This window comes from Pelophylax lessonae, assembly GCF_965119305.1.
Source record: "Pelophylax lessonae genome assembly, chromosome: 10".
NCBI lineage: Eukaryota > Metazoa > Chordata > Amphibia > Anura > Ranidae > Pelophylax > Pelophylax lessonae.
Genome location: NC_138777.1, coordinates 91692078 through 91712334, shown reverse-complemented (window position 1 = coordinate 91712334; position 20257 = coordinate 91692078). Strand labels below are relative to the sequence as shown.

General features: G+C 41.2%; 1 protein-coding gene across 1 annotated transcript; it reads left to right on the top strand.

Moving 5' to 3' along the window:
* Positions 1-8097: 8097 nt before the first annotated feature.
* LOC309565746 (phospholipase A and acyltransferase 2-like) lies at positions 8098-20009 on the top strand. The gene is made up of 5 exons (XM_082270728.1): positions 8098-8237; positions 8519-8619; positions 16497-16596; positions 17221-17480; positions 19821-20009. The coding sequence occupies exons 2-5, from the start codon at positions 8605-8607 to the stop codon at positions 19920-19922; spliced, it is 477 nt and encodes a 158-aa protein (XP_082126854.1). The 5' UTR covers positions 8098-8237; positions 8519-8604; the 3' UTR covers positions 19923-20009.
* The last annotated feature ends 248 nt before the right edge of the window (positions 20010-20257 follow it).

Sequence of the window (20257 nt, the reverse complement as noted above, 5' to 3'; positions counted from 1 at the left end):
GGCATGGCGCAGGTGGTGGAATAGGCATGGCACAGGCATGGCGCAGGTGGTGGAATAGGCATGGCACAGATGGCACAGGCATGGCGCTGGTGGTGGAATGGGCATGGCACAGGCATGGCGCAGGTGATGGAATAGGCATGGCACAGATGGTACAGGCATGGCACAGGTGGTGGAATAGGCATGGCACAGATGGTACAGGCATGGCACAGGTGGTGGTAAGGTCATGGCACAGGTGGTGGTAAGGTCATGGCGCAGGTGGTGGAATAGGCATGGCACAGGCATGGCGCAGGTGGTGGAATAGGCACTTACCTGGCGACGGCTCGGCTCCCGGCGGCGGCTTCTCCCCTCCTCGCGTCTCTGATGTCCGTCCTCTTCTGCTCGGCTCCTGGCGGCGGCTTCTTCGAGGGCTGCGGCGGGAAAGTGACCGGGCGGTGACGGTGAGTGACTGATGCACGCACCGGCACCGCCCCCAACGAGGTCACCATGGATGTCCTGAATCATGATTGGTCAAGGCTGGAGTCTGGACCAATCATGATCCAAGACATCACAAAAGGGGGTGGTGTAGCGCATTTTTCTGCGCTACAGTTACGCCCCAGAAGGCCGCCAATTGGCGCCTCTGCTGGTGGAAAACCCCACCCCCATCGGCACCAATGCGGCGGACGCCGAAAGAGGGGTGGTGGAGCGCAGAGCTCTGCGCTACAGTTACGCCCCAGAAGGCCGTCTATCGGCGCCTCTGCGGGTGGAAAACCCCACCCCCATAGGCACCAATGAGACGGGCGCCCCTTGTGGGCAAAAATTTTTTTTTTTTTTTTTTTTTTTAAATCTTTTTTTTTTCTTTTTCTTTTTTTGGGGGGGGGGGGGGCGGCGCCCCTGCGCCCCCTATGGGCCGGCCGCCACTGTATCCAGGTAATGTAAGTATCCAACCATTTTAGTTTCACCTTCCTTTTTCAAGCGGGTTGTGAAGAAGGTGCTAAAGAATTGAATGTCCTGGTCGGGGGGGGGGGGGGGGGAAACACCTTCTAGATGGAAGGTGTGTTATAAATAAGGGGAAGCTTTGGCCGAGTTTTTGTCTACTCAATTCTGTGAGAAAAGGGATAAATAAAGTAACCAGGGATTTTCCAAAATGGGAAATCATGTGGGAGGAGGTTCAAAAATTAAGGAACCACCTTTGACTCCTTGCTAGGAATTAAAAACATGTTTTGGCAAGTGGGTGGTTAAGTATTTAAATAAATGGCACCGATTGACACAGATCACAGACTGCTCTTTACCTGTTCAGGGGACTTATGATATCAGGATTTGGACTGCCTTGCACCACAATTTTAAAAGTAAAATGACAGGCCCAAATTAATTGGTGGCCTGGACGAGGTGGATGAATAAAGCTTATTAAAAAAAACAGTTTTGCAGTATTGCCAAAGGAGTCAGAGGAAGAGGGGGACATATCAGAATAAATGGTTATGAGCACTCATTTATTGGCTAAAACTCTCATAAGGGACCCCTGCGGGCCAGCTGTAGAGGAGGTATCAAGCAGTGTCAGGGAGGTAGCTGGTCATGATGGCCGTCCACCCCCATATGCGGCTGCATCAGCACCAAAGAGGGGCCCTTTGGGGGTAGGAGGGGCTTCTCCAGGAGAAGGGTCTAACGTGGGATCATCACATGAGGTTTGTGGATATAGTGGTTCACCAGGGGAAGTGTCTCCATATGCTTTAGATTTGTATCCCCCTTTGCCGCCTGATAAGGAGTGGTATAAGGACGACGCGGTGCTTAGGAAGTATATTAATTGTGTCCTTTTAGTTTCCAGAATAGGTCATCTGTGGAGGAGGAAGATGGAAGCATGGCAGGGTGTCCTGATGGTATTAATCCTGGATCCGATATATGTGGGAAGCCAAACCTTCTTGAACAAGATGATCCGAATGCATTAAGTGATCAGTACTCAATTCAATCTTTCAGATTGTTGGATATGTACTATGATTCCCTAGTGTATGTCACAAATTTATAATTGCTATGGCAGTAACGAGTCCAGACCTATACCATGCTTTATTGGTAAATTTGCCTAAGAACAGTGTGTTAACAGTGCAGGGAAAATAGTCAAGGAAGAGGATTTATTGATTCAAGGGATATCAGGTAAAGGGATAGGTATTATCCTGAATGGGACAGTCAGAGTGGGTATCACAGATTATTAACAAGAGCCAGGGGAGACCCAGGTTGTTCTGAATGGGTGTTATACTGTCTTGAATCAAACAACGTGTCAAAGTGAAAAGGATTGCTCCAATTGTTTTAATGAAGCCTTGAAGCAGTCATTAAGGCCTTTGAACATACCAGATGAGTGCAATGAGACATATATAGACACTGATATAAACAAATATAATCAGTCCTTGAAGGAGTTGGTGGATTCAGAATTAAAAAGAGTCTTGCCTAATCCATACTATGTTGTGTGTGGACGGAAAGCAAGAAAAAGTCTGCCTCTTAAAGCCAATGGTACCTGTAAAATAGCAGAACTTATTTATGCTACTAGGCCTGTAAATATGTGTGAATTGCTAAAAGAACATAGGCAAGGTCTACTCAATAAAGGCTGCTACAGATGCTATGACTGGCATTGCACAAAAGTATAAGATATCAGTGTTTGGGGAGGCATTTAAAGCGTGGACTTGTGCTCCGTCCTTTACTGGATGGGGACATAAGATGGCAAATAGGATCAATAGTTATGCAAAAGTAACTAATATAATGTTGGGTCATGTCCTAGCAGCAGTAAAGGATGAAGCAGAGGAATTATTAGAGGTAAGAAGACAGATGATTGCTAACCATATGGGTTTAGACATCCTGTTTGTCTCCCAGGGAGGACTATGTGCAGTGGTAAAGCAGGAATGTTGCACCTATATGGTTGACAATAGTTATGGCATAAATGTCCACCTTTCAGCAGCAGAAGGGTTACAGGGTAATGTACATGATATTATCAATCATAATCTAGATTTATCTGAGTGGGGTGGAGGTGTATTGTCATGGACATCCTGGTTGAACCCAGCTAACTGGTCTAATGCCCAGTACACACGATCCGAAAATCAGGCGACGTTCCATCCGTTATTTTTCGTATTCTAGCAGCTCTCAATAATATTCGCTAACGGGAGAGGTTACTCACGATACGAATTTTCTCGGACGATAATTCTTAGCTTCCGGTATGCGTAACCCCGCTGTAGCGTGTGAGGGGAAAATGATGTCTACTGCTCATGCGCTGTCTACTGCTCACCATTTTTTTCGGACGAACAACATACTGATAATACGATTATCGTACGATGTGTTATAATACGATCAAAATTTTTATGCTTGCACGACCGGATAATATCGGGTGAACTGTCGTGATCGCCTCTCGTAAGCTGTGTACTAACGATCCGATTATCGTCTGATCCTTTCACAAGCGTTAATTTTCGTCCGATTTTCGGATCGTGTGTACGAGCCATAAGGGTGAGGTTTTTATGACATTCCTGATAGGATTACTGAAAATAGGAGGAATTGTGTTAGGAGTAATAATATGTTTGCTTCTGTGATATACACTAAGCTTATGTGCTTGCAGGAAGATTTATAACCAATTTAAATCCAAGAAAAACTCAGATGTGTTTGTCACTTCAATTTGAAGGAACAATGGAAAACAGCAGAGGAGTGCCCTGAGATGCCTGCACTGATACTAATGTCTCCTGCAATCCATTAGGGGGAAGGCAACCCTGACCATAATGAAATTTCCGAAGACCCTCCAAGGGTGGACTCCCTCCCACCACCTCCTGAAGTAACATGGACTGTGCCTGCATTCATTTATTTGCCATCCACTAATGGGGGATTGAGAAAGGATCCTGACCCAACTCATGCTGAAGAGACCTCAGGAGATGCTCAGCTCCCTCGGGGAGTTAATAAGGACATTCTGATTGTTGGACATTCATACATATATTTGGCACATTCTAGGGCCATGTGGCAGAATATGGAAAATTTGGGGTTCACTGAACAAGGGATTATGATCAGGTGTGGGGGGGGGGGAGCGGGGAATGACCTGGCGACAACTGAGACAGTTTTTACAGGATGAACCATTCCTTAACCCACCGTTTGCCATAATAATACACTAGGGAGGTAATGACATAAGGAGAAAGGGGCGGGTGGAACCTCTAATAAAAGAGTGAGAGAAGATATGTGTTGGATAAGAGGAAAGTTCCTAACTTCTTCTCTGAAGAAGAGCACAACCTTAAAGTCTTGAAAAGCATCAAATGTCTTACCCCTTGTTTGTTGTTCATCATAGAGGTTTTTCTTATGCCAATGTGACATTGTATCCACATAAATGCTAGCTTTATTTCCTATGTCTCTGTGTCCCTTCGGACGATTTTACTGTTGTCATAAATAAAACCAATTTTAATATTATACACATATACCCTTTATTTGCCTGTTGTCCGACATTGCCCACAATAGTCCCACTTTTTGGAGGGTTTCCTTTTGTTCTATACTGATTGGGATGATGGCATTCTTTCAGCTCCCCACCCCTCTCTTCTTGCCTGCCTGTATGAGGTACAAGCAGACAGCTTACACTGATAGTCTGATTGCAATACAATGCTTCACAGGCTCTCAATAAAATAAATAATAAATGCATATTTTTTTACTTGCAAAAAATGCGCATTTATTTATTTTTTTTAAAGGTGAACTTATCCTTTAAGCAGACTCATTATGATAAGTAATCTCCCCTGCATCAGACATACCTCCCAACTTTCTGAGATGAGAAAATGAGACACAATGTAATCCCAGTACACACAAGTACCGAACCAGTAGTTAGACCAGCTTCTGTTAGAACCGTCATGCTGGAAAATCAGCATTCGATAAGCACTTGCAGCCTATGGGTGCATGCACTGATCTCTGTATTCTGGTGGGGGGTTGAAGTACCCGCTGTTAGAATACAATAGCACAGTGGGATAGATCCTCACATCACACATTGTTGATCTGTCTTTTTTTTTTTTTTATTCAACCCGCTAGTTAAACGAAAAAAAAAAAAGAAAATAAACGTGTATACCTAGCTTTTGAATAAAGTATGTAGGCAAAGGCCACACCCCTGTCAGGCCAGGCCCCATTATGTATACTATGAGTAATTAAAGTGTGTGTCAGGGCAGAATAAAAAAATGGCATATTCAATGCATTTTGGCAATACATGCAGAAAAGTACAGGAGAATACCCGTTGACCTGTCAGAAATCCAGTGTGTTTCTAAATTCCAAAACAAGAAAAAAGAACGATGAAGAATGCATAAAAAATCTTTTCCAAACTGTAAAAAAGTCATAGATGAAAAAAGCAGCGAGATTAACCACTTGCCGTCTGCTCACTAGAGCTGTACTGCGGCAAAGTGGCTCTTGTAGGTCTGACGACTGTATTCAGTCACAGTGGGATTCGGGCCAGGGGAGGAGCGGCGGCAATCGCCGCTGCTCTTCCTCGATCATCGGGGAATCGAGTGCTGGAGATCCGCCTGCTTGTGTTTTAAGTGACAGGCAGGGTCAGATTGCAGGGTTCAGCATAGTTGAACCCTGGATCTGTCCTTGTGTCACACAGTCACCTCCCCCCACACACGTCAGTAAGCACCAGGCATACATTAACCCCTCCCTCTCCAATAAAATTAACCCCTTCCCTGCCAGTGTCATTTTTACAGTAACAGTGCATATTTATAGCACTGATTACTGCAGTAATGTCACTGGTACCCCCAAAAGTGTCAAAAATGTCAGTCAAGGGTCCGATCTGTCCGCCGCAATGTCGCAGTCCCGCAAAAAAAATTGCAGATCGCCGCCATTACTCGTTAAAAAAAAAACACCAAAAATTACATAAATCTTTCCCTTAGTAAGTAAACGCAATAACTTTTGCGCAAACCAATCAAAATACGCTTATTGTGATTTTTTTTTACCAAACATAGGTAGCAGAAAACAAATTGGCCAAAAATTTAAAAAAATTTTGATTTTTACATTTTTTTGGGGGGGAATTTCATATAAAAAAATGTGAAAAATATTGTTATTTTTTTCAAAATTTACGCTCTTTTTTTGTTTATAGCGCAAAAAGTAAAAATCGCACAGGTGATCAAATACCACCAAAAGAAAGCTCTATTTGTGGGAAAAAAAGGACATCAATTTAATTTGGGTACGGCGTCGCACGACCGCGCAATTGTCAGTTAAATTCGCACAGTGCCGAATCGCAAAAAGTGGCCCAGACGTAAGACAGCAAAATCCTCCGGTGGTAATGTGGTTAAAAACCTTGCAGTTTGTATAAGATATGTCCAAAAATCCAACAGCAGTGCAATGTATAACAGATATTACACAGATTTTAAAGCTCCAACAATGGCTGGGCAGACCAGCAATTTTAAAAACAAAGTGAAGACAGTGTGCACCAACTTCTTGTAATATAGTCAGAGAATGTAATAAACAAATAGAAAATGTGCTCTTAGCGATTGTCGGTGACCCAGCAAACACTCTCCAAAGGAGGACAGCCTGCATACATTGGCCAGCTGGTTAGTACAATGATGCTGGGATTAGAATGTATAGGAAAGCTTTTTTAGAAGATGCAGTGATCACATTGTCAAGAGTATTATGAACTGTCTCCTCCCATGTCCAGGTCATACTGTTGCTATGGCGATGCATTTTAGAGGTTTCCCCCCTATGTTGCCATAGCAACACTATGATTAGAAAGAGCAGAGAGTGTCTACAGGGCCGCTGACAAGCATTTCTTCTCACTTAGGTTTGTGACTGCATTTTCTTACGATTTGTTTAATAAATTCTCTAACTTTATTACGTGAGGTTGGCGTGTTCTCATTTTACCTAATGCTTCTATCTTCCTGTTTGGGCTCACAACACAGTGCCCTTTCTGCGCTAAAATCCATGCTGGTTGTTAGTCCTGCTAACTTATCCATCATGCCATACCAGGCGTCTGATTGGCCTCAAATTTATTCTGCAGCAGGACAACTCCAAAAATACAGCCATGTCATTAAAGTGATTGTATAGTATCAACTTTTTTATGTGTTAAAATAACAAACGTGTTATACTTACCTGCACTGTGCAGTGGTTTTGCACAGAGTAGCCCCGATTCTCCTCTTATCTGGTCTCTTGCCGCTGCTCCTGGCCCCACCCTCCTGCCCAGTGTCCCCACAGCAAGAAGCTTGCTATAGGGGCACCTGAGCCAAGCCGCTGCTCTCTGTGTCTATTCAGACATGGAGCCATGGCCTGGCCCCACCCTCTCCTCATTGGTGTACTGACTTTGATTGACAGCAGTGGAAGCCAATGGCTCCAGCTGCTGTCTCAGTCAATGAGGAGGGAGAGTCCCAGTCAGCTGAGGCTCTTGTACAACATGCTGGATCGAGATGGGGCTCAGGTAAGTATTAGGGGGCTGAGGGGGGGGGGCTAGGGCTGCTGCACACAGAATGCACTAAGATAAAGAAAACCTTCCGCCTTTAGGAACACTTTAAGAACCATCTTAAGCATAAAGAAGAACAAGGAGCCCTAGAATTGAAAGTTTGGCCTCCACAGAGCCCTGATCTCAACATCATCAAGTCTGTCTGAGATTACATGAAGAGACAGAAGGATCTGAGGCAGCCTACATCCACAGAAGATCTGCGATTAGTTCTCCAAGATGTCTGGAACCAACGTACCTGTAGAGTTCCTACAAAAACTTTGTGCAAGTGTAGCAGGGAGAATTGATGCTGGTTAGAAGCCAAAGGGTTTTCACAGCAAATATTGATTTGATTTAGATGTTTCTTTTGTTCACTTACTTTGCATTTTGTAAATTAATAAAAATAAACTATTCAATTATACAGTGTATTTTTGAAAGCATTCTTACTTTATAGCGTTTCTTCACACCTGCCTAAAACGTGTGCACAGTACTGTACATCAGATCAAAATGAGGAAAAAAATGATTTGTTTTACAAAAGAGGGGCTGTCTCTCTATGTTCTAATCTTCATATCTCTACATTTTATACAGTAACAAAACATATTAAAATGTGAAAGTCATACAAGCATTACAATATTAACTATGTGCTTAGTTAAAATACATTACACACGGCTCTTTTATATAAAAGCTGCCCCTTTTATTCTTGGTGCTGAGCTCTGAAAACATGACTGCGTGTGTTGTGCATTGTGGGTACACAGAGCGTTGTCATGTGCCCAGTGCCAGGCTCTGTTTACCCTGCTCTCTAGAGATGTCAGTGCAAATGAAGCAGGACCTCACCATCTCTCCAGCACTGAGGAAGGTATTTATGAGAGTTTAGATGTATTTCACTGATAATTGCTCACATGCATTCCCTTGATATCACCAAGGTCTTCTCTCAGCTGCAATCTACGTGCTGCTATTTTATGGGCTGCTGATTCGGTATACTGTAAATGATATTCTGAATACAGACTCTCGGTGATCTTTCCTGTTCTACTCGCAGCTTTTCCTTCTTTCTGGTCAGTGCTGTCTTTTTGTTTAAGGATCCATGTATGGGTGTGATTTGTAGGTCATCTGAGCTCTGACATAATGTTTATTTTTAAGCACAGCCGTCTAGCTGTGGCCTAGTGATTAGACTACGATGGGAAGGATTGTGACGGCATAACAAAACATCAAAACATCAAGAAGTCATGCCACTGATGTCGGTGAGTTGTATAATGTTATTTTATTCCACTCTCACTAACTAAACTACCAAATGTTGACATTTACAAAAAAAGCACTCTTGATTCTGTCACTGTCATGAAAGGGGTGGAATGTTATTCCTATTCATGTGATTTGATTGATGGATACTGCACAGCTTCTGTCAGTCATACAGATACTAACACTGAGCAATACCTTGCCACGTAAGTACAGTATTGTACCTCTCAAGTTTTTGTTGACATTTATTAGCCCTTTATAGATAAGAACTTTATATCATATATACCCAGAAATGTTAAAGTGAAACATTTAAAATAAAATGCCTACACATCATTTTTAGCTTTAGGCCTGTAAAAGCACCACTATGTTAGCCTATGTGACCACGCACACAGGTGTTTACAGGATTATTTGAAGAGCAGCGTTTACAGGCAGAAATAAACCCCCACCAAAGGTGCGCTCTAAATTAAGCTTTTGAGCAGAAAAAAGGCATGTACGCACATAAATGTGTGTGTATGCACATGTTACTTTCGGTTAGGGAGTCTCCAAGCAAGAGCTTCAAGGATGAGATAGTGAGTCCAAATTGATGAAAGAAAAGGTGCATTTATTCACTGCAGTGGAGAGATACAATACACAGAGGCTCAATTCATGTGAGCAGAGCCAAATGGAGAAGTATCTCTGACTACCATACATTACCATTAGCTTAAAGTGGAGTTCCACCCTAATTTTATACTTACCTCCATCTTCTCGCTCCGGGTCACCTGAAAAAGAAATGGATAATCGCATTTTTTTTTTTTTTTTACTTACCTCGTAGCGAAGAAAATATACTTACCTTACTTCCTTCTTCCTCCTTCCTCGGCCGCGGCCCGTCGTCACTTCCTGGCTCTGCAATGATTCCTGGGAGCTGAACGTCATCGCTCCCAGGAATCATTGCGCCTGCACCGGCCCCGACGTCAGTTCCGAGGCACGCGCGTCATCCCCTTCTAAACAGCTTCTGGGCATGCCCAGAAGCTGTGGAGGGATGAAGCGCGCACCGGAAGTGACTGCAGGGCCGGCGCAGGGCATCGAGGGACCGAAGAAGGTGGAAGAGGACGGTGAAGAGGATCTCGCTGGCTTCAAGCTGCCCACATCTGATAAAAGAAAAGGAATTGGCAGCACTCCAGGTTGAGTCAAAATCCAGGTTTATTGACTGGACATCCAAATATGACAATCGTGACAAGGTACAATTGTGCGTAATGATTAAGCACACAGTCAGTGTGTGAAACGCGTCTACCTTGTCACGATTGTCATATTTGGATGTCCAGTCAATAAACCTGGATTTTGACTCAACCTGGAGTGCTGCCAATTCCTTTTCTTTTATCAAGTTTTCACGGAGGCGAGCCGGGGCATGCACCTGTGTGAGTCATCAGGCAATTACACCACCTTGAGCAGTGACTCCTTGTCTGTTCAATTGCCCACATCTGAGATGGCAGCGCTGGACAAGACGTTTTCAAGGTAAGTATTTGTCCTAACAGGTAAGTGCAACCCGGGACAGATCAGAGGCTAGCCATTGTGGAATGTACTAGCCCTGACTGTCCCGGGGGTATTTTTAAAAAAAAAAAATTCCAGGGTGGAAATCCGCTTTAACTAATTTATAGTAATGAATATGCATAAGAAATAGGTGTGTTCTAGGTTGTAATCTAGGTGTGATCGTATAATCAATCCAATCAGTGTCCATACCTTCTGAATGGCAAGTCAATAGTTAAATTGGCGTTAACATCATGTGACTGATATAAACAAAATTACCATGTAGGTCGGCCCATACCCCGAATATAGTATACAATACCAAAAAAGAGAAAGTAGGGGTTTTTTAGAGGCCAATTGGGATAAGGAGGACCAGGATACAGTCATATAAAATAAAAATAGTTTATTAATACATATAAAACAATGTGTGTAAATAAGGGACACAGAAAAACAGTCCCATATATATTTCACCAATAGGATAAAAGACGCAGCACAGAAATATATTTCCTGTGTCGGGAGTTGTAGAATACTTCAAGCAGATGTTGACGCAAAGTCTCTGATGACATTCGGTTTGAGGGTCCCAATAAGCATAAGGCTTCGTCAGAGACCGAACAAGACCGATATTTCTGCAGTACATGTGTATAACAAACAACAAAAAATGACATTAGATACAAAAAGATAGCAAAACATATAATATAGTTGTTAAACATATTTTAGTTGTATCACATTATAAGACAAATATCTTTATAAATCCTATATGCGTGGCTCATACTGACCTTGCTGCGTGCAAAAACAAATAATAGTGGCAGCATAGGATACCAAGTCCATAGATCAAGGTGCAAGGTTCAAGTGGTAGCTTAAGTATCAGCAGTACTCTTTATTGTTCCTCAGTCGGATAGATGTATCTCACATTCCAGCAATACCTTTGTGGCTTTTATGGCTTACATATACATATATATATATATATATATATATATATATATATATATATATGTGTCCTATTTTCAGCAAATCGGATAGCAACGGAGCTGTGGATAATTCAATATGCTATCAGTCCAATATACATTATAAATGTATAAGATGGAGAACAGTATAGTCAACAGACTACTGTTCTACTATTGGGCGTAAAGTTATAAATTTACCCACCTCATTGATTCATTTATAGGCTATACTGGCCTTGAAAAGCGCTCATCCAAAATGTTGCTTGTTCATATTATATATACAGTGCCTTGCGAAAGTATTCGGCCCCCTTGAACTTTGCGACCTTTTGCCACATTTCAGGCTTCAAACATAAAGATATAAAACTGTAATTTTTTGTGAAGAATGACTAATGATGATAAATAGAATCCACCTGTGTGTAATCAAGTCTCCGTATAAATGCACCTGCACTGTGATAGTCTCAGAGGTCCGTTTAAAGCGCAGAGAGCATCATGAAGAACAAGGAACACACCAGGCAGGTCCGAGATACTGTTGTGCAGAAGTTTAAAGCTGGATTTGGATACAAAAAGATTTCCCAAGCTTTAAACATCCCAATGAGCACTGTGCAAGTGATAATATTGAAATGGAAGGAGTATCAGACCACTGCAAATCTACGAAGACCTGGCCGTCCCTCTAAAATTTCAGTTAATTCAAGGAGAAGACTGATCAGAGATGCAGCCAAGAGGCCAATGATCACTCTGGATGAACTGCAGAGATCTACAGCTGAGGTGGGAGACACTGTCCATAGGACAACAATCAGTCGTATACTGCACAAATCTGGCCTTTATGGAAGAGTGGCAAGAAGAAAGCCATTTCTTAAAGATATCCAAAAAAAGTGTCATTTAAAGTTTGCCACAAGCCACCTGGGAGACACACCAAACATGTGGAAGAAGGTGCTCTGGTCAGATGAAACCAAAATCAAACTTTTTGGCAACAATGCAAAACGTTATGTTTGGCGTAAAAGCAACACAGCTCATCACCCTGAACACACCATCCCCACTGTCAAACATGGTGGTGGCAGCATCATGGTTTGGGCCTGCTTTTCTTCAGCAGGGACAGGGAAGATGGTTAAAGTTGATGGGAAGATGGATGGAGCCAAATACAGGACCATTCTGTACTGGTGAGTGGACATACTGGGTTCCTTTGCTGTAATACTATCAGCTGGGCTTCCATTATGCCCCCAATTACCTTTCAGGAGGGATGGGCCACCTCCAGGCTCACCTGCCCCCTATCTATCCATTAGCTTGCATGTGCTCCCACTGTGGAGACTCTTTAAAATTCATTAGAGTTAGGACTGCAGGTAGCAGGGAGCCTTGACGTGGCCCTGCAGCTTTCACATGCGTTTGCAAATGTGTGCTAACTAAACCCCTGTATTGACGCAAACTGTTAGACAGGCCAATTTGGTTGGTAAGCAGACTGGTTGGCAAATTGAACTGGGAATTTTATCTTTGTTTGTTTCATTCTGGAAGAAAACCTGATGGAGTCTGCAAAAGACCTGAGACTGGGACGGAGATTTGTCTTCCAACAAGACAATGATCCAAAACATAAAGCAAAATCTGCAATGGAATGGTTCACAAATAAACATATCCAGGTGTTAGAATGGCCAAGTCAAAGTCCAGACCTGAATCCAATCGAGAATCTGTGGAAAGAATTGAAAACTGCTGTTCACAAATGCTCTCCATCCAACCTCACTGAGCTCAAGTTGTTTTGCAAGGAGGAATGGGCAAACATTTCAGTCTCTTGATGTGAAAAACTGATAGAGACATACCCCAAGCGACTTATAGCTGTAATCGCAGCAAAAGTTGGCGCTACAAAGTATTAACTTAAGGGGGCTGAATAATTTTGCACGCCCAATTTTTCAGTTTTTTATTTGTTAAAAGAGTTTGAAATATCCAATAAATTTCGTTCCACTTCATGATTTCTGTCCCACTTGTTGTTGATTCTTCACAAAAAATTACAGTTTTATATCTTTATGTTTGAAGCCTGAAATGTGGCAAAAGGTTGCAAAGTTCAAGGGGGCCGAATACTTTCGCAAGGCACTGTTATATAATAAATGCCACCGGTATGGAGATATATACTAAAAGAATAAGGAATGATATTATTATAGAGTGTTCGATCTATTCTGGGAGAATAGGGGGCTAATATTAATGGTTAAGTATCTATAAAGATGTATATGCACATACACCTCCTATGCTATAATATAGGGCCATCCTTAGAAGATTACATACCTTAGTATTGTCCCATATAGTATTGAGGCAGGATAATATTATATATATATATATATATATATATATATATATATATAAATATAGTACATCAAGAACACATTTATCAGACCCCATATTAATTTGCTCACACGTAACTATATGGCCATAGTAGAATGAATTTAAGATCAAAGTCCATATACTCATAAACGAGCCTACACATGTGTGCATACAGTACAGTACATATTGTAACATTAGAGGCTTCTTTCTGGCAAATTCTGGATTTAAAAAACTGCTCCTTTTTTTCCTGTGTGCATGAGGCCTTAAAAATATTCTAATTATTGGCTTGGAAGATAACCCTTGCGTACCTTACTTTTCTATACATATAAGAGGCTATTTATAATTAGGAAATGTGTGTTGTTCCCGATAGTGACCAATCAGATTCCTCGATCTCCGAGAATATGTTGGATTAAACCTGTTTAGTCAACACTTTGCGTTTCTTAACATTTTCTTTTATTTTATTTACAAAAAGCTCCTTAGTAAATACATTTCAACTTGGTTTGTGAACCAAGTTTGTAAACCTGTTCCTGTGAAAACTCCAAAATGTTTGATTTCCCACCACCTTCTGTATCGGAGACTATACATGTGGGATTCATTTATTTACGAATTTAAATTTGGATGATTCGGATAAATCCAAATCTCCGAATCATAATAGTAACAAACTTTACCTAATCTGAAATAAATTATACCAAAAACAACAAATTTATTAGTATTCATTAATTTCATTTGGATGACAGGATGCAATAGTTTGGGCCTTTTGTTAATGTTTGAAGCATCCAAAATAACGTATTAACATGATCTGAATTGATTTGGATCTATTAGTTTTTATTCTAGTGAGCATGATGTGAATATTCTAATAAGATTCTTTTTGTATTGGAGTTGAGATCATAAGTTTAATTTGTATGTACGCAGGCCAACAAAGTCAGTTGGTAACAAATGAATACGTTAACCAATATAGCCAATCCATTGAAATAAGAAAAAGAATATTACAGAACTTCCACAGAACAGACAGAACATAAATACAAATTATTTCAGAACAACGAATATATACTCTTCCAAAATAACGAATGGTTATGAAAACGATTCATAATAACATAACGATTATGACAAAACAAAATGATTTACTTAAGGAATGAAACCAAAATGAAACAAATTTTACGTTATGCATGTGTCAACCGGAAACAATGGTCACTAGGTTTAATATAAGGCGTGATGGTAAATTTAGAGGTGTGCCTACATCTCCCTGTCCTCTGAAGCCCGATCCACTTCTGGATTGCGCTCCAGAGGCTACTGACAGGCGGTGAGGAAGCAATGTGATGCCTCCTCACAGCCTGTTTTAACCCCATTTTTTCAGACAATCACACCACAACCACATGCATTGCCTGTGGTTGCAGGGCGTTTGCGGTGCTTCCCCACTGACTTGCATGTGTAGTGATTGGGGGGCTTGCCATCTGCTGATCGCTACATGTCAGGTGAATATACCCGCGGTCGTAAAGTGAAGCATCGTGGTATGTAAACATCCCCCTCCACTGCCTATTACAGCTTAAGGGGAGGGCGGTTGGTGGGTGGCAAAAACACAGCTTAACCGCACATTTTTGCCAACCCTTATGCAAGTCTAAACAAGGCCTAAATCACCCTAGTGGGGACACAGACGAGAGTATAAAAACCTCACTGGAGGTTTCTAATTCTTCCACACTCAATCCAAAACTAAAACAACATGTTTTGGCTTTATGTACAGTTTAAGAGCAATTCACATTCCACGGTTTGGGTATTCTAGCACTCCTTTTAAAGGACTGGTTTAAATGTAGCTCCATAATTTTGTATTTATTGATGCTTTTTTTGAAGACTGGCCATAGACACAATGCTCAGCTTACATATATGGTACATCAGAGCAAATTCAATCCAATGAAAAAAGTTTTGCACAGATAAGGGATATTTTATATGCATGGTGTGAATCTTTTTGGTAGCACTTCACATAACAGTAACATGAATTTCAAGTTAAATTGTTAGGAAAACGTATGAGGCCTTTGTACTTTCCTTCTCCAACAAATACTGCTATTTACATTGACTAAAATAATGACAATAGTGAGTGTGACTAAGGACCTTAAAAGGGATTCAAAGTTTACCTTGCTGAATTTTATACAGTCATTAGAAGGTGAATCAAAGCAGAAACCATCTACTTATTTTAAATATGATGCTCTATAACTGAGATCTACTGCCTAAATCTGCATTCCTCTACCAATCCAAACATCTCTATTGTACTTTGCTTCAATCAATTTACTCAAACTTTGGCATTCAACAAAGGAAAGAAAAATATTAATAGAGTGGGCCCAGTAATGTACTACAGAATAAAAGAGTAGTGCTCTAGCCCAGCCTGAGCGATCTCAGCATAGTAGTCTGAGATGATCAGCAGATTATAAATATATTTATGTGTGAAATGTTCCTGTTTTATGAGGAAAAGTATGAATTTTGTCTCTGGCACCACTAGAGCCACATAGAATAATGTCTGCACCTTAACACTTGTCCTCGTTGTTGCTTCCTGCCGCAATAGATCAGGGGTCTTAAGAGTTTAAAGGGAGGGCCGACTGTGGTCAGTGGGATTTAAAAATGACAGCGTGTCTGTGGTCAGTAGGAGGAGAAATTGTGCCCCATTATAGATTATGAAATATTTAGATATATATATATAGATTATGATTATTAATATATTTAGTGATAGGAATAATGGCCTATCGTTAGTGTCAGTGGAAAGAACAATGCCCCATTGTTGGTGTCAGTGGGAGGAATAGTGCCCCATCATTGGTATCAGTGGGAGGAATAGCATTTCATATCTGTGGGAGGATTCCCCAGGGGCCAGATAAAGGCATGCAAAGGACTGCATCTGGCCCATGGGCCACAGTTTGGAGACCGCTGCTATAGATAGTAAGAAAAAAAGAACAGAGAAGTTGAATCCACATCCCTGTTTATTTAGTCTTTATAGTAACAGAAACAGTTAGGACTGCAAGTGGGTGGGGCTTATCAGTTAAAAAAGTGTTTTTTCAGTGTTGGCAAAATCAATGCAATAAATTAAAGATAAATAATAAATTTAAACGGCCTGGCCAATATTTATTCTGATATATTCTGGTAACAGTTTCTTCTTTTTATAGGGTCCACCACCTCAGCTGGGAGACCTGATTGAATTTTTCCGCCCTTTGTACCAGCACTGGGGAATATACGTAGGGAATGGCTATGTTGTCCATCTTACAGGTAGACTGTGCTATTCTTATACTCAGGGTTTGGTTTTGGCCTAGGGACGTGCAAAGATGCTGCCCAACTGGGACAGTTGCCATAAAGAGCAAGAGAGAACACCGATGCTTTTAAGAAGATGTATGTTGGTATTTCTCTTTCTAGAAAAAGCCTGGTAAAAAAGTGGTTATAATGGGATAAGAGTTTGCAAGAGCATCAAGTGAAGGAGCATAAATGGTTAGAGGGAAAGTGCGTAATGAGATTGGGAAGCTAACCTGAAGCAGAATGGCTGTGGTAGTCTTCAAAGTAGAAGTGTGACATACGTGATGCAATGGAGTCAAGCATTCATTTTAAAAGCTGGGCCACATAGAGGATAACTGGGATTGTGAGCGTGTTTCATTATCAAAAAAAGATTTTTCATCTTGTTCAAATATCTCTGACTAATTAGCAGCAGTTTCCGTTTTCTTCAATAAGGGAGAAATATTGTGACAGTACAGGCACTAGAACAGACATGGGCGATTTTTTTGAGTAACAGACTTGCCTGTATGTGCCCTCCTTGAAGCTAAAAGTATTCAAATGGAAATCATGTTGATCCAGAAGAAAAACATTTACAAAATGAATTCTCTTTTCATTTGGTTTTCCTAGATCAAGAAGGCTGGTCAAGCTTGTCATCGGCTTTTGGTGGCTCTGCAGTGGTGAGAAAAGATCGCCTGGAAGATGTTGCACATGGCTGCAATTACAGAGTGAATAATAAATTTGATGAGAAGATGAATCCATACCCCTCAGAAAAGGTGGTGCATGCAGCACTGCAGCAAGTGGGTGAGATAATGCCATACAGTGTCACCAGTGCCAACTGTGAACATTTTGCGACAGCACTACGATATGGAAACTGCTTCTCTGAGCAGGTATGATGTAAGACATCGAAGTCCCAAGTGCAAATGGTACTAAATTGTTTCAGTAGTGACGTAGCATAGGTTGAACCTGGTCATATACCAAATAGCAATGTTGTCAGAATACAGCACCCACTGGCTTGCCCATATCCAGGGACTTAGGCTGGCTTATGATAAGTCTGCATCTACTGGTATACACCTGCTATAAGTCAACTGGTGGCGTATGTAAGTAAAATAAGACGGGTGCACTGTGTAATGTGTGGAGGGATACATTGTTATTTGTAACAGATGGAAGATTTCACTAGAGGAATCTGTGGCCAATGAAGGGAGCATAGTGATTTAGAGCAAGGGCAAATGTAACTGATTGAAGCAGGGGGCTGGTGTAGTTGATGGTGGCAGGGGACAATCTTTGCAGAAAGGAGGCTGTGACGACAAGCAGTCATGTAATCACGAGAAGGCTGTGTCACTTGTGCATGTCTGCACAGAAAGACTGATGTCTGCTGTGTCACCTGTGCATGTCTGCACACTCCAGGAAGACCCTGTATTGCAGTGTAGCCACCCTATAGACAGATGTGTAAGTTGCAAGTTATTTAAGTTCTGTTTATGAAGATGGTCCTGTGAAAGAAAGAAAGCATTTCTGAAAGCAGGTGAGCAACTACTTTAAGTGATGGATTAAGTATTCATTACAAGTAAGTGGTTGTAAAAACAAAAGGTTTTTCTTTTCTGCATTAAGGTAAAAAAACCTTGAATGTTCAGCTTCCCCCCCAGCCCCACCTAAAAAGCTCAGATGCAGCAGTGGGAGCCATTGGCACCTGCAGCTGTCAATCAAATCATGTAAAGGGGGAGCAGGGCTAAGCCGCGCTGTGTGAGTCAACAGACACACAGCCTGGTTTGGGATCAAGCCAGAATGAGTACCCCCCATAGCAAATGGCTTGCTATCCGGGCACTCAGAGGGGACCCCAGAAGAAGAGGTTCAGGGATGCTCTGTGCAATACAATGACACAGAGCATGTAAATATAACATGCTTATTATTTGAATAAAAAAATGAAAAGCTTTACAGTCACTTTAAGGGTTAACCTAGGTGTTAAGTTAAAGAAACCCTTCTTCCTCTGTAAAAAAGAATGGACGAAGTCACCCTATTAAAAAATAAATTACATTTTACTTTTTCAGCAGGTGGTGAGTGTAAGCTTCACTCTTTTGAAGACCTCTGTGCTATCAAATAGTTGTGTAGAATAACATGCTTTTTGCTGGCTTCAGGATTTATATATATGTTTCAGCACTGGTTCCAGTGTTAGCTCTAAGAAGCATAAAATGTAATACAGTTGTATAGATAGTAATTTCATTATTAAACCCTTCCTAGGACCAGTTTAGTAAGTATTTTACTGTTTTTTGAGTGCACTGAGTTCTGATAGATGTGTGTAGTTCAGATGGCTCTAAACATACATGCATACAGTATTTGTAAGACTGTGGGTCCATTCTATATGAACTAGTTATAGTTGCCTAGTTCAAAACTGCTGCCAAGCATGGATACAGTGCAGCTACACTTACCAAATAAAATATTAAATAGATCCCAAGAGCAATGATGGTATGTGGAGCGTATTAAGCCAAACCTACTATCTAATGCCTCGTACACACGCAACGATTGTTGGCCGTGAATTTTCGGCCAACGTCTGATCGGCCGATTGTCGGCTTGTTAGTATGATGCTTCCGACAACCGACTGCGACTTTTCGGCCGAACAAAATCTGGTGTGCATGCTATAAAATTTTTGTTGGCCGTCAACAGAATGGCCGATTTTCCGTCAGTCAGTACAGATTTCGGCAGACAAAAATCAGATAAGCAAGACTGGGCATGCTCAGAGAAGAAAAAACACATGGAAAGTAAACCAGCACATGACATCACTTCTGAAGTTGGTTGTTGTTGGCCGAGAAAATGTGTGTGCAGTCTAGAGCACATTTCAACCAACACAACAACACTGGACAAAAGATGACCGATCGGTCGGCCGATAATCGTTGCGTGTGTACGAGGCTTAAGTTTCAAGCAACCCCATGCTTTTAGGGCAAAGCAATAGGTTTGCATCAACCCTACCCTCAGCAGTGTACACTTACCTTTGCTCCCACAAACTGTACCAGACACTCAACAGTCAAACACTTTACAGCTGAAGGTAAAGAAGTTAGATACTATATGAATATATTTACACTATAACTAAAAAAAAGGTTTCAAATGTATTTTTTATCCATATTGTTCCTTTTTCTAATTAATATATTAATTTTAATTCAAGTCTTTGATGTCTAAATATGTAAATCAACCTGTGATTGAACAGACTATGTTACAGTGATGTTTATAATTTCTTGCAGGTTGCTAATATTGCCCTTTACACAGCAGTTGGAGGAGGAATACTAGCAGCAGCATTAGCCACCCTTGCTATTATTACCAGGAGCAGACGGCAGAACCAGTAATGGCAAGATAGAAATGCTGAAAAGTGACTGCAAAAATGGTTCATCGGATGAACAGTCAACTGAAAACAGAGGCAATGAGTATAGTAGTTTTTACTGTGCCTTGCGAAAGTATTCGGCCCCCTTGAACTTTGCAACCTTTTGCCACATTTCAGGCTTCAAACATAAAGATATAAAACTGTAATTTTTTGTGAAGAATCAACAACAAGTGAGACACAATCATGAAGTGGCATGAAATTTATTGGATATTTCAAACTTTTTTAACAAATTAAAAACTGAAAAATTGGGCGTGCAAAATTATTCAGCCCCCTTAAGTTAATACTTTGTAGCGCCACCTT

Coding starts and splice junctions, on each gene's coding strand:
- LOC309565746 (XM_082270728.1), top strand. Junction 16,597..17,220: donor CTATGTTGTCCATCTTACAG/GTAGACTGTGCT, acceptor TGGTTTTCCTAG/ATCAAGAAGGCTGGTCAAGC. Junction 17,481..19,820: donor GAAACTGCTTCTCTGAGCAG/GTATGATGTAAG, acceptor AATTTCTTGCAG/GTTGCTAATATTGCCCTTTA.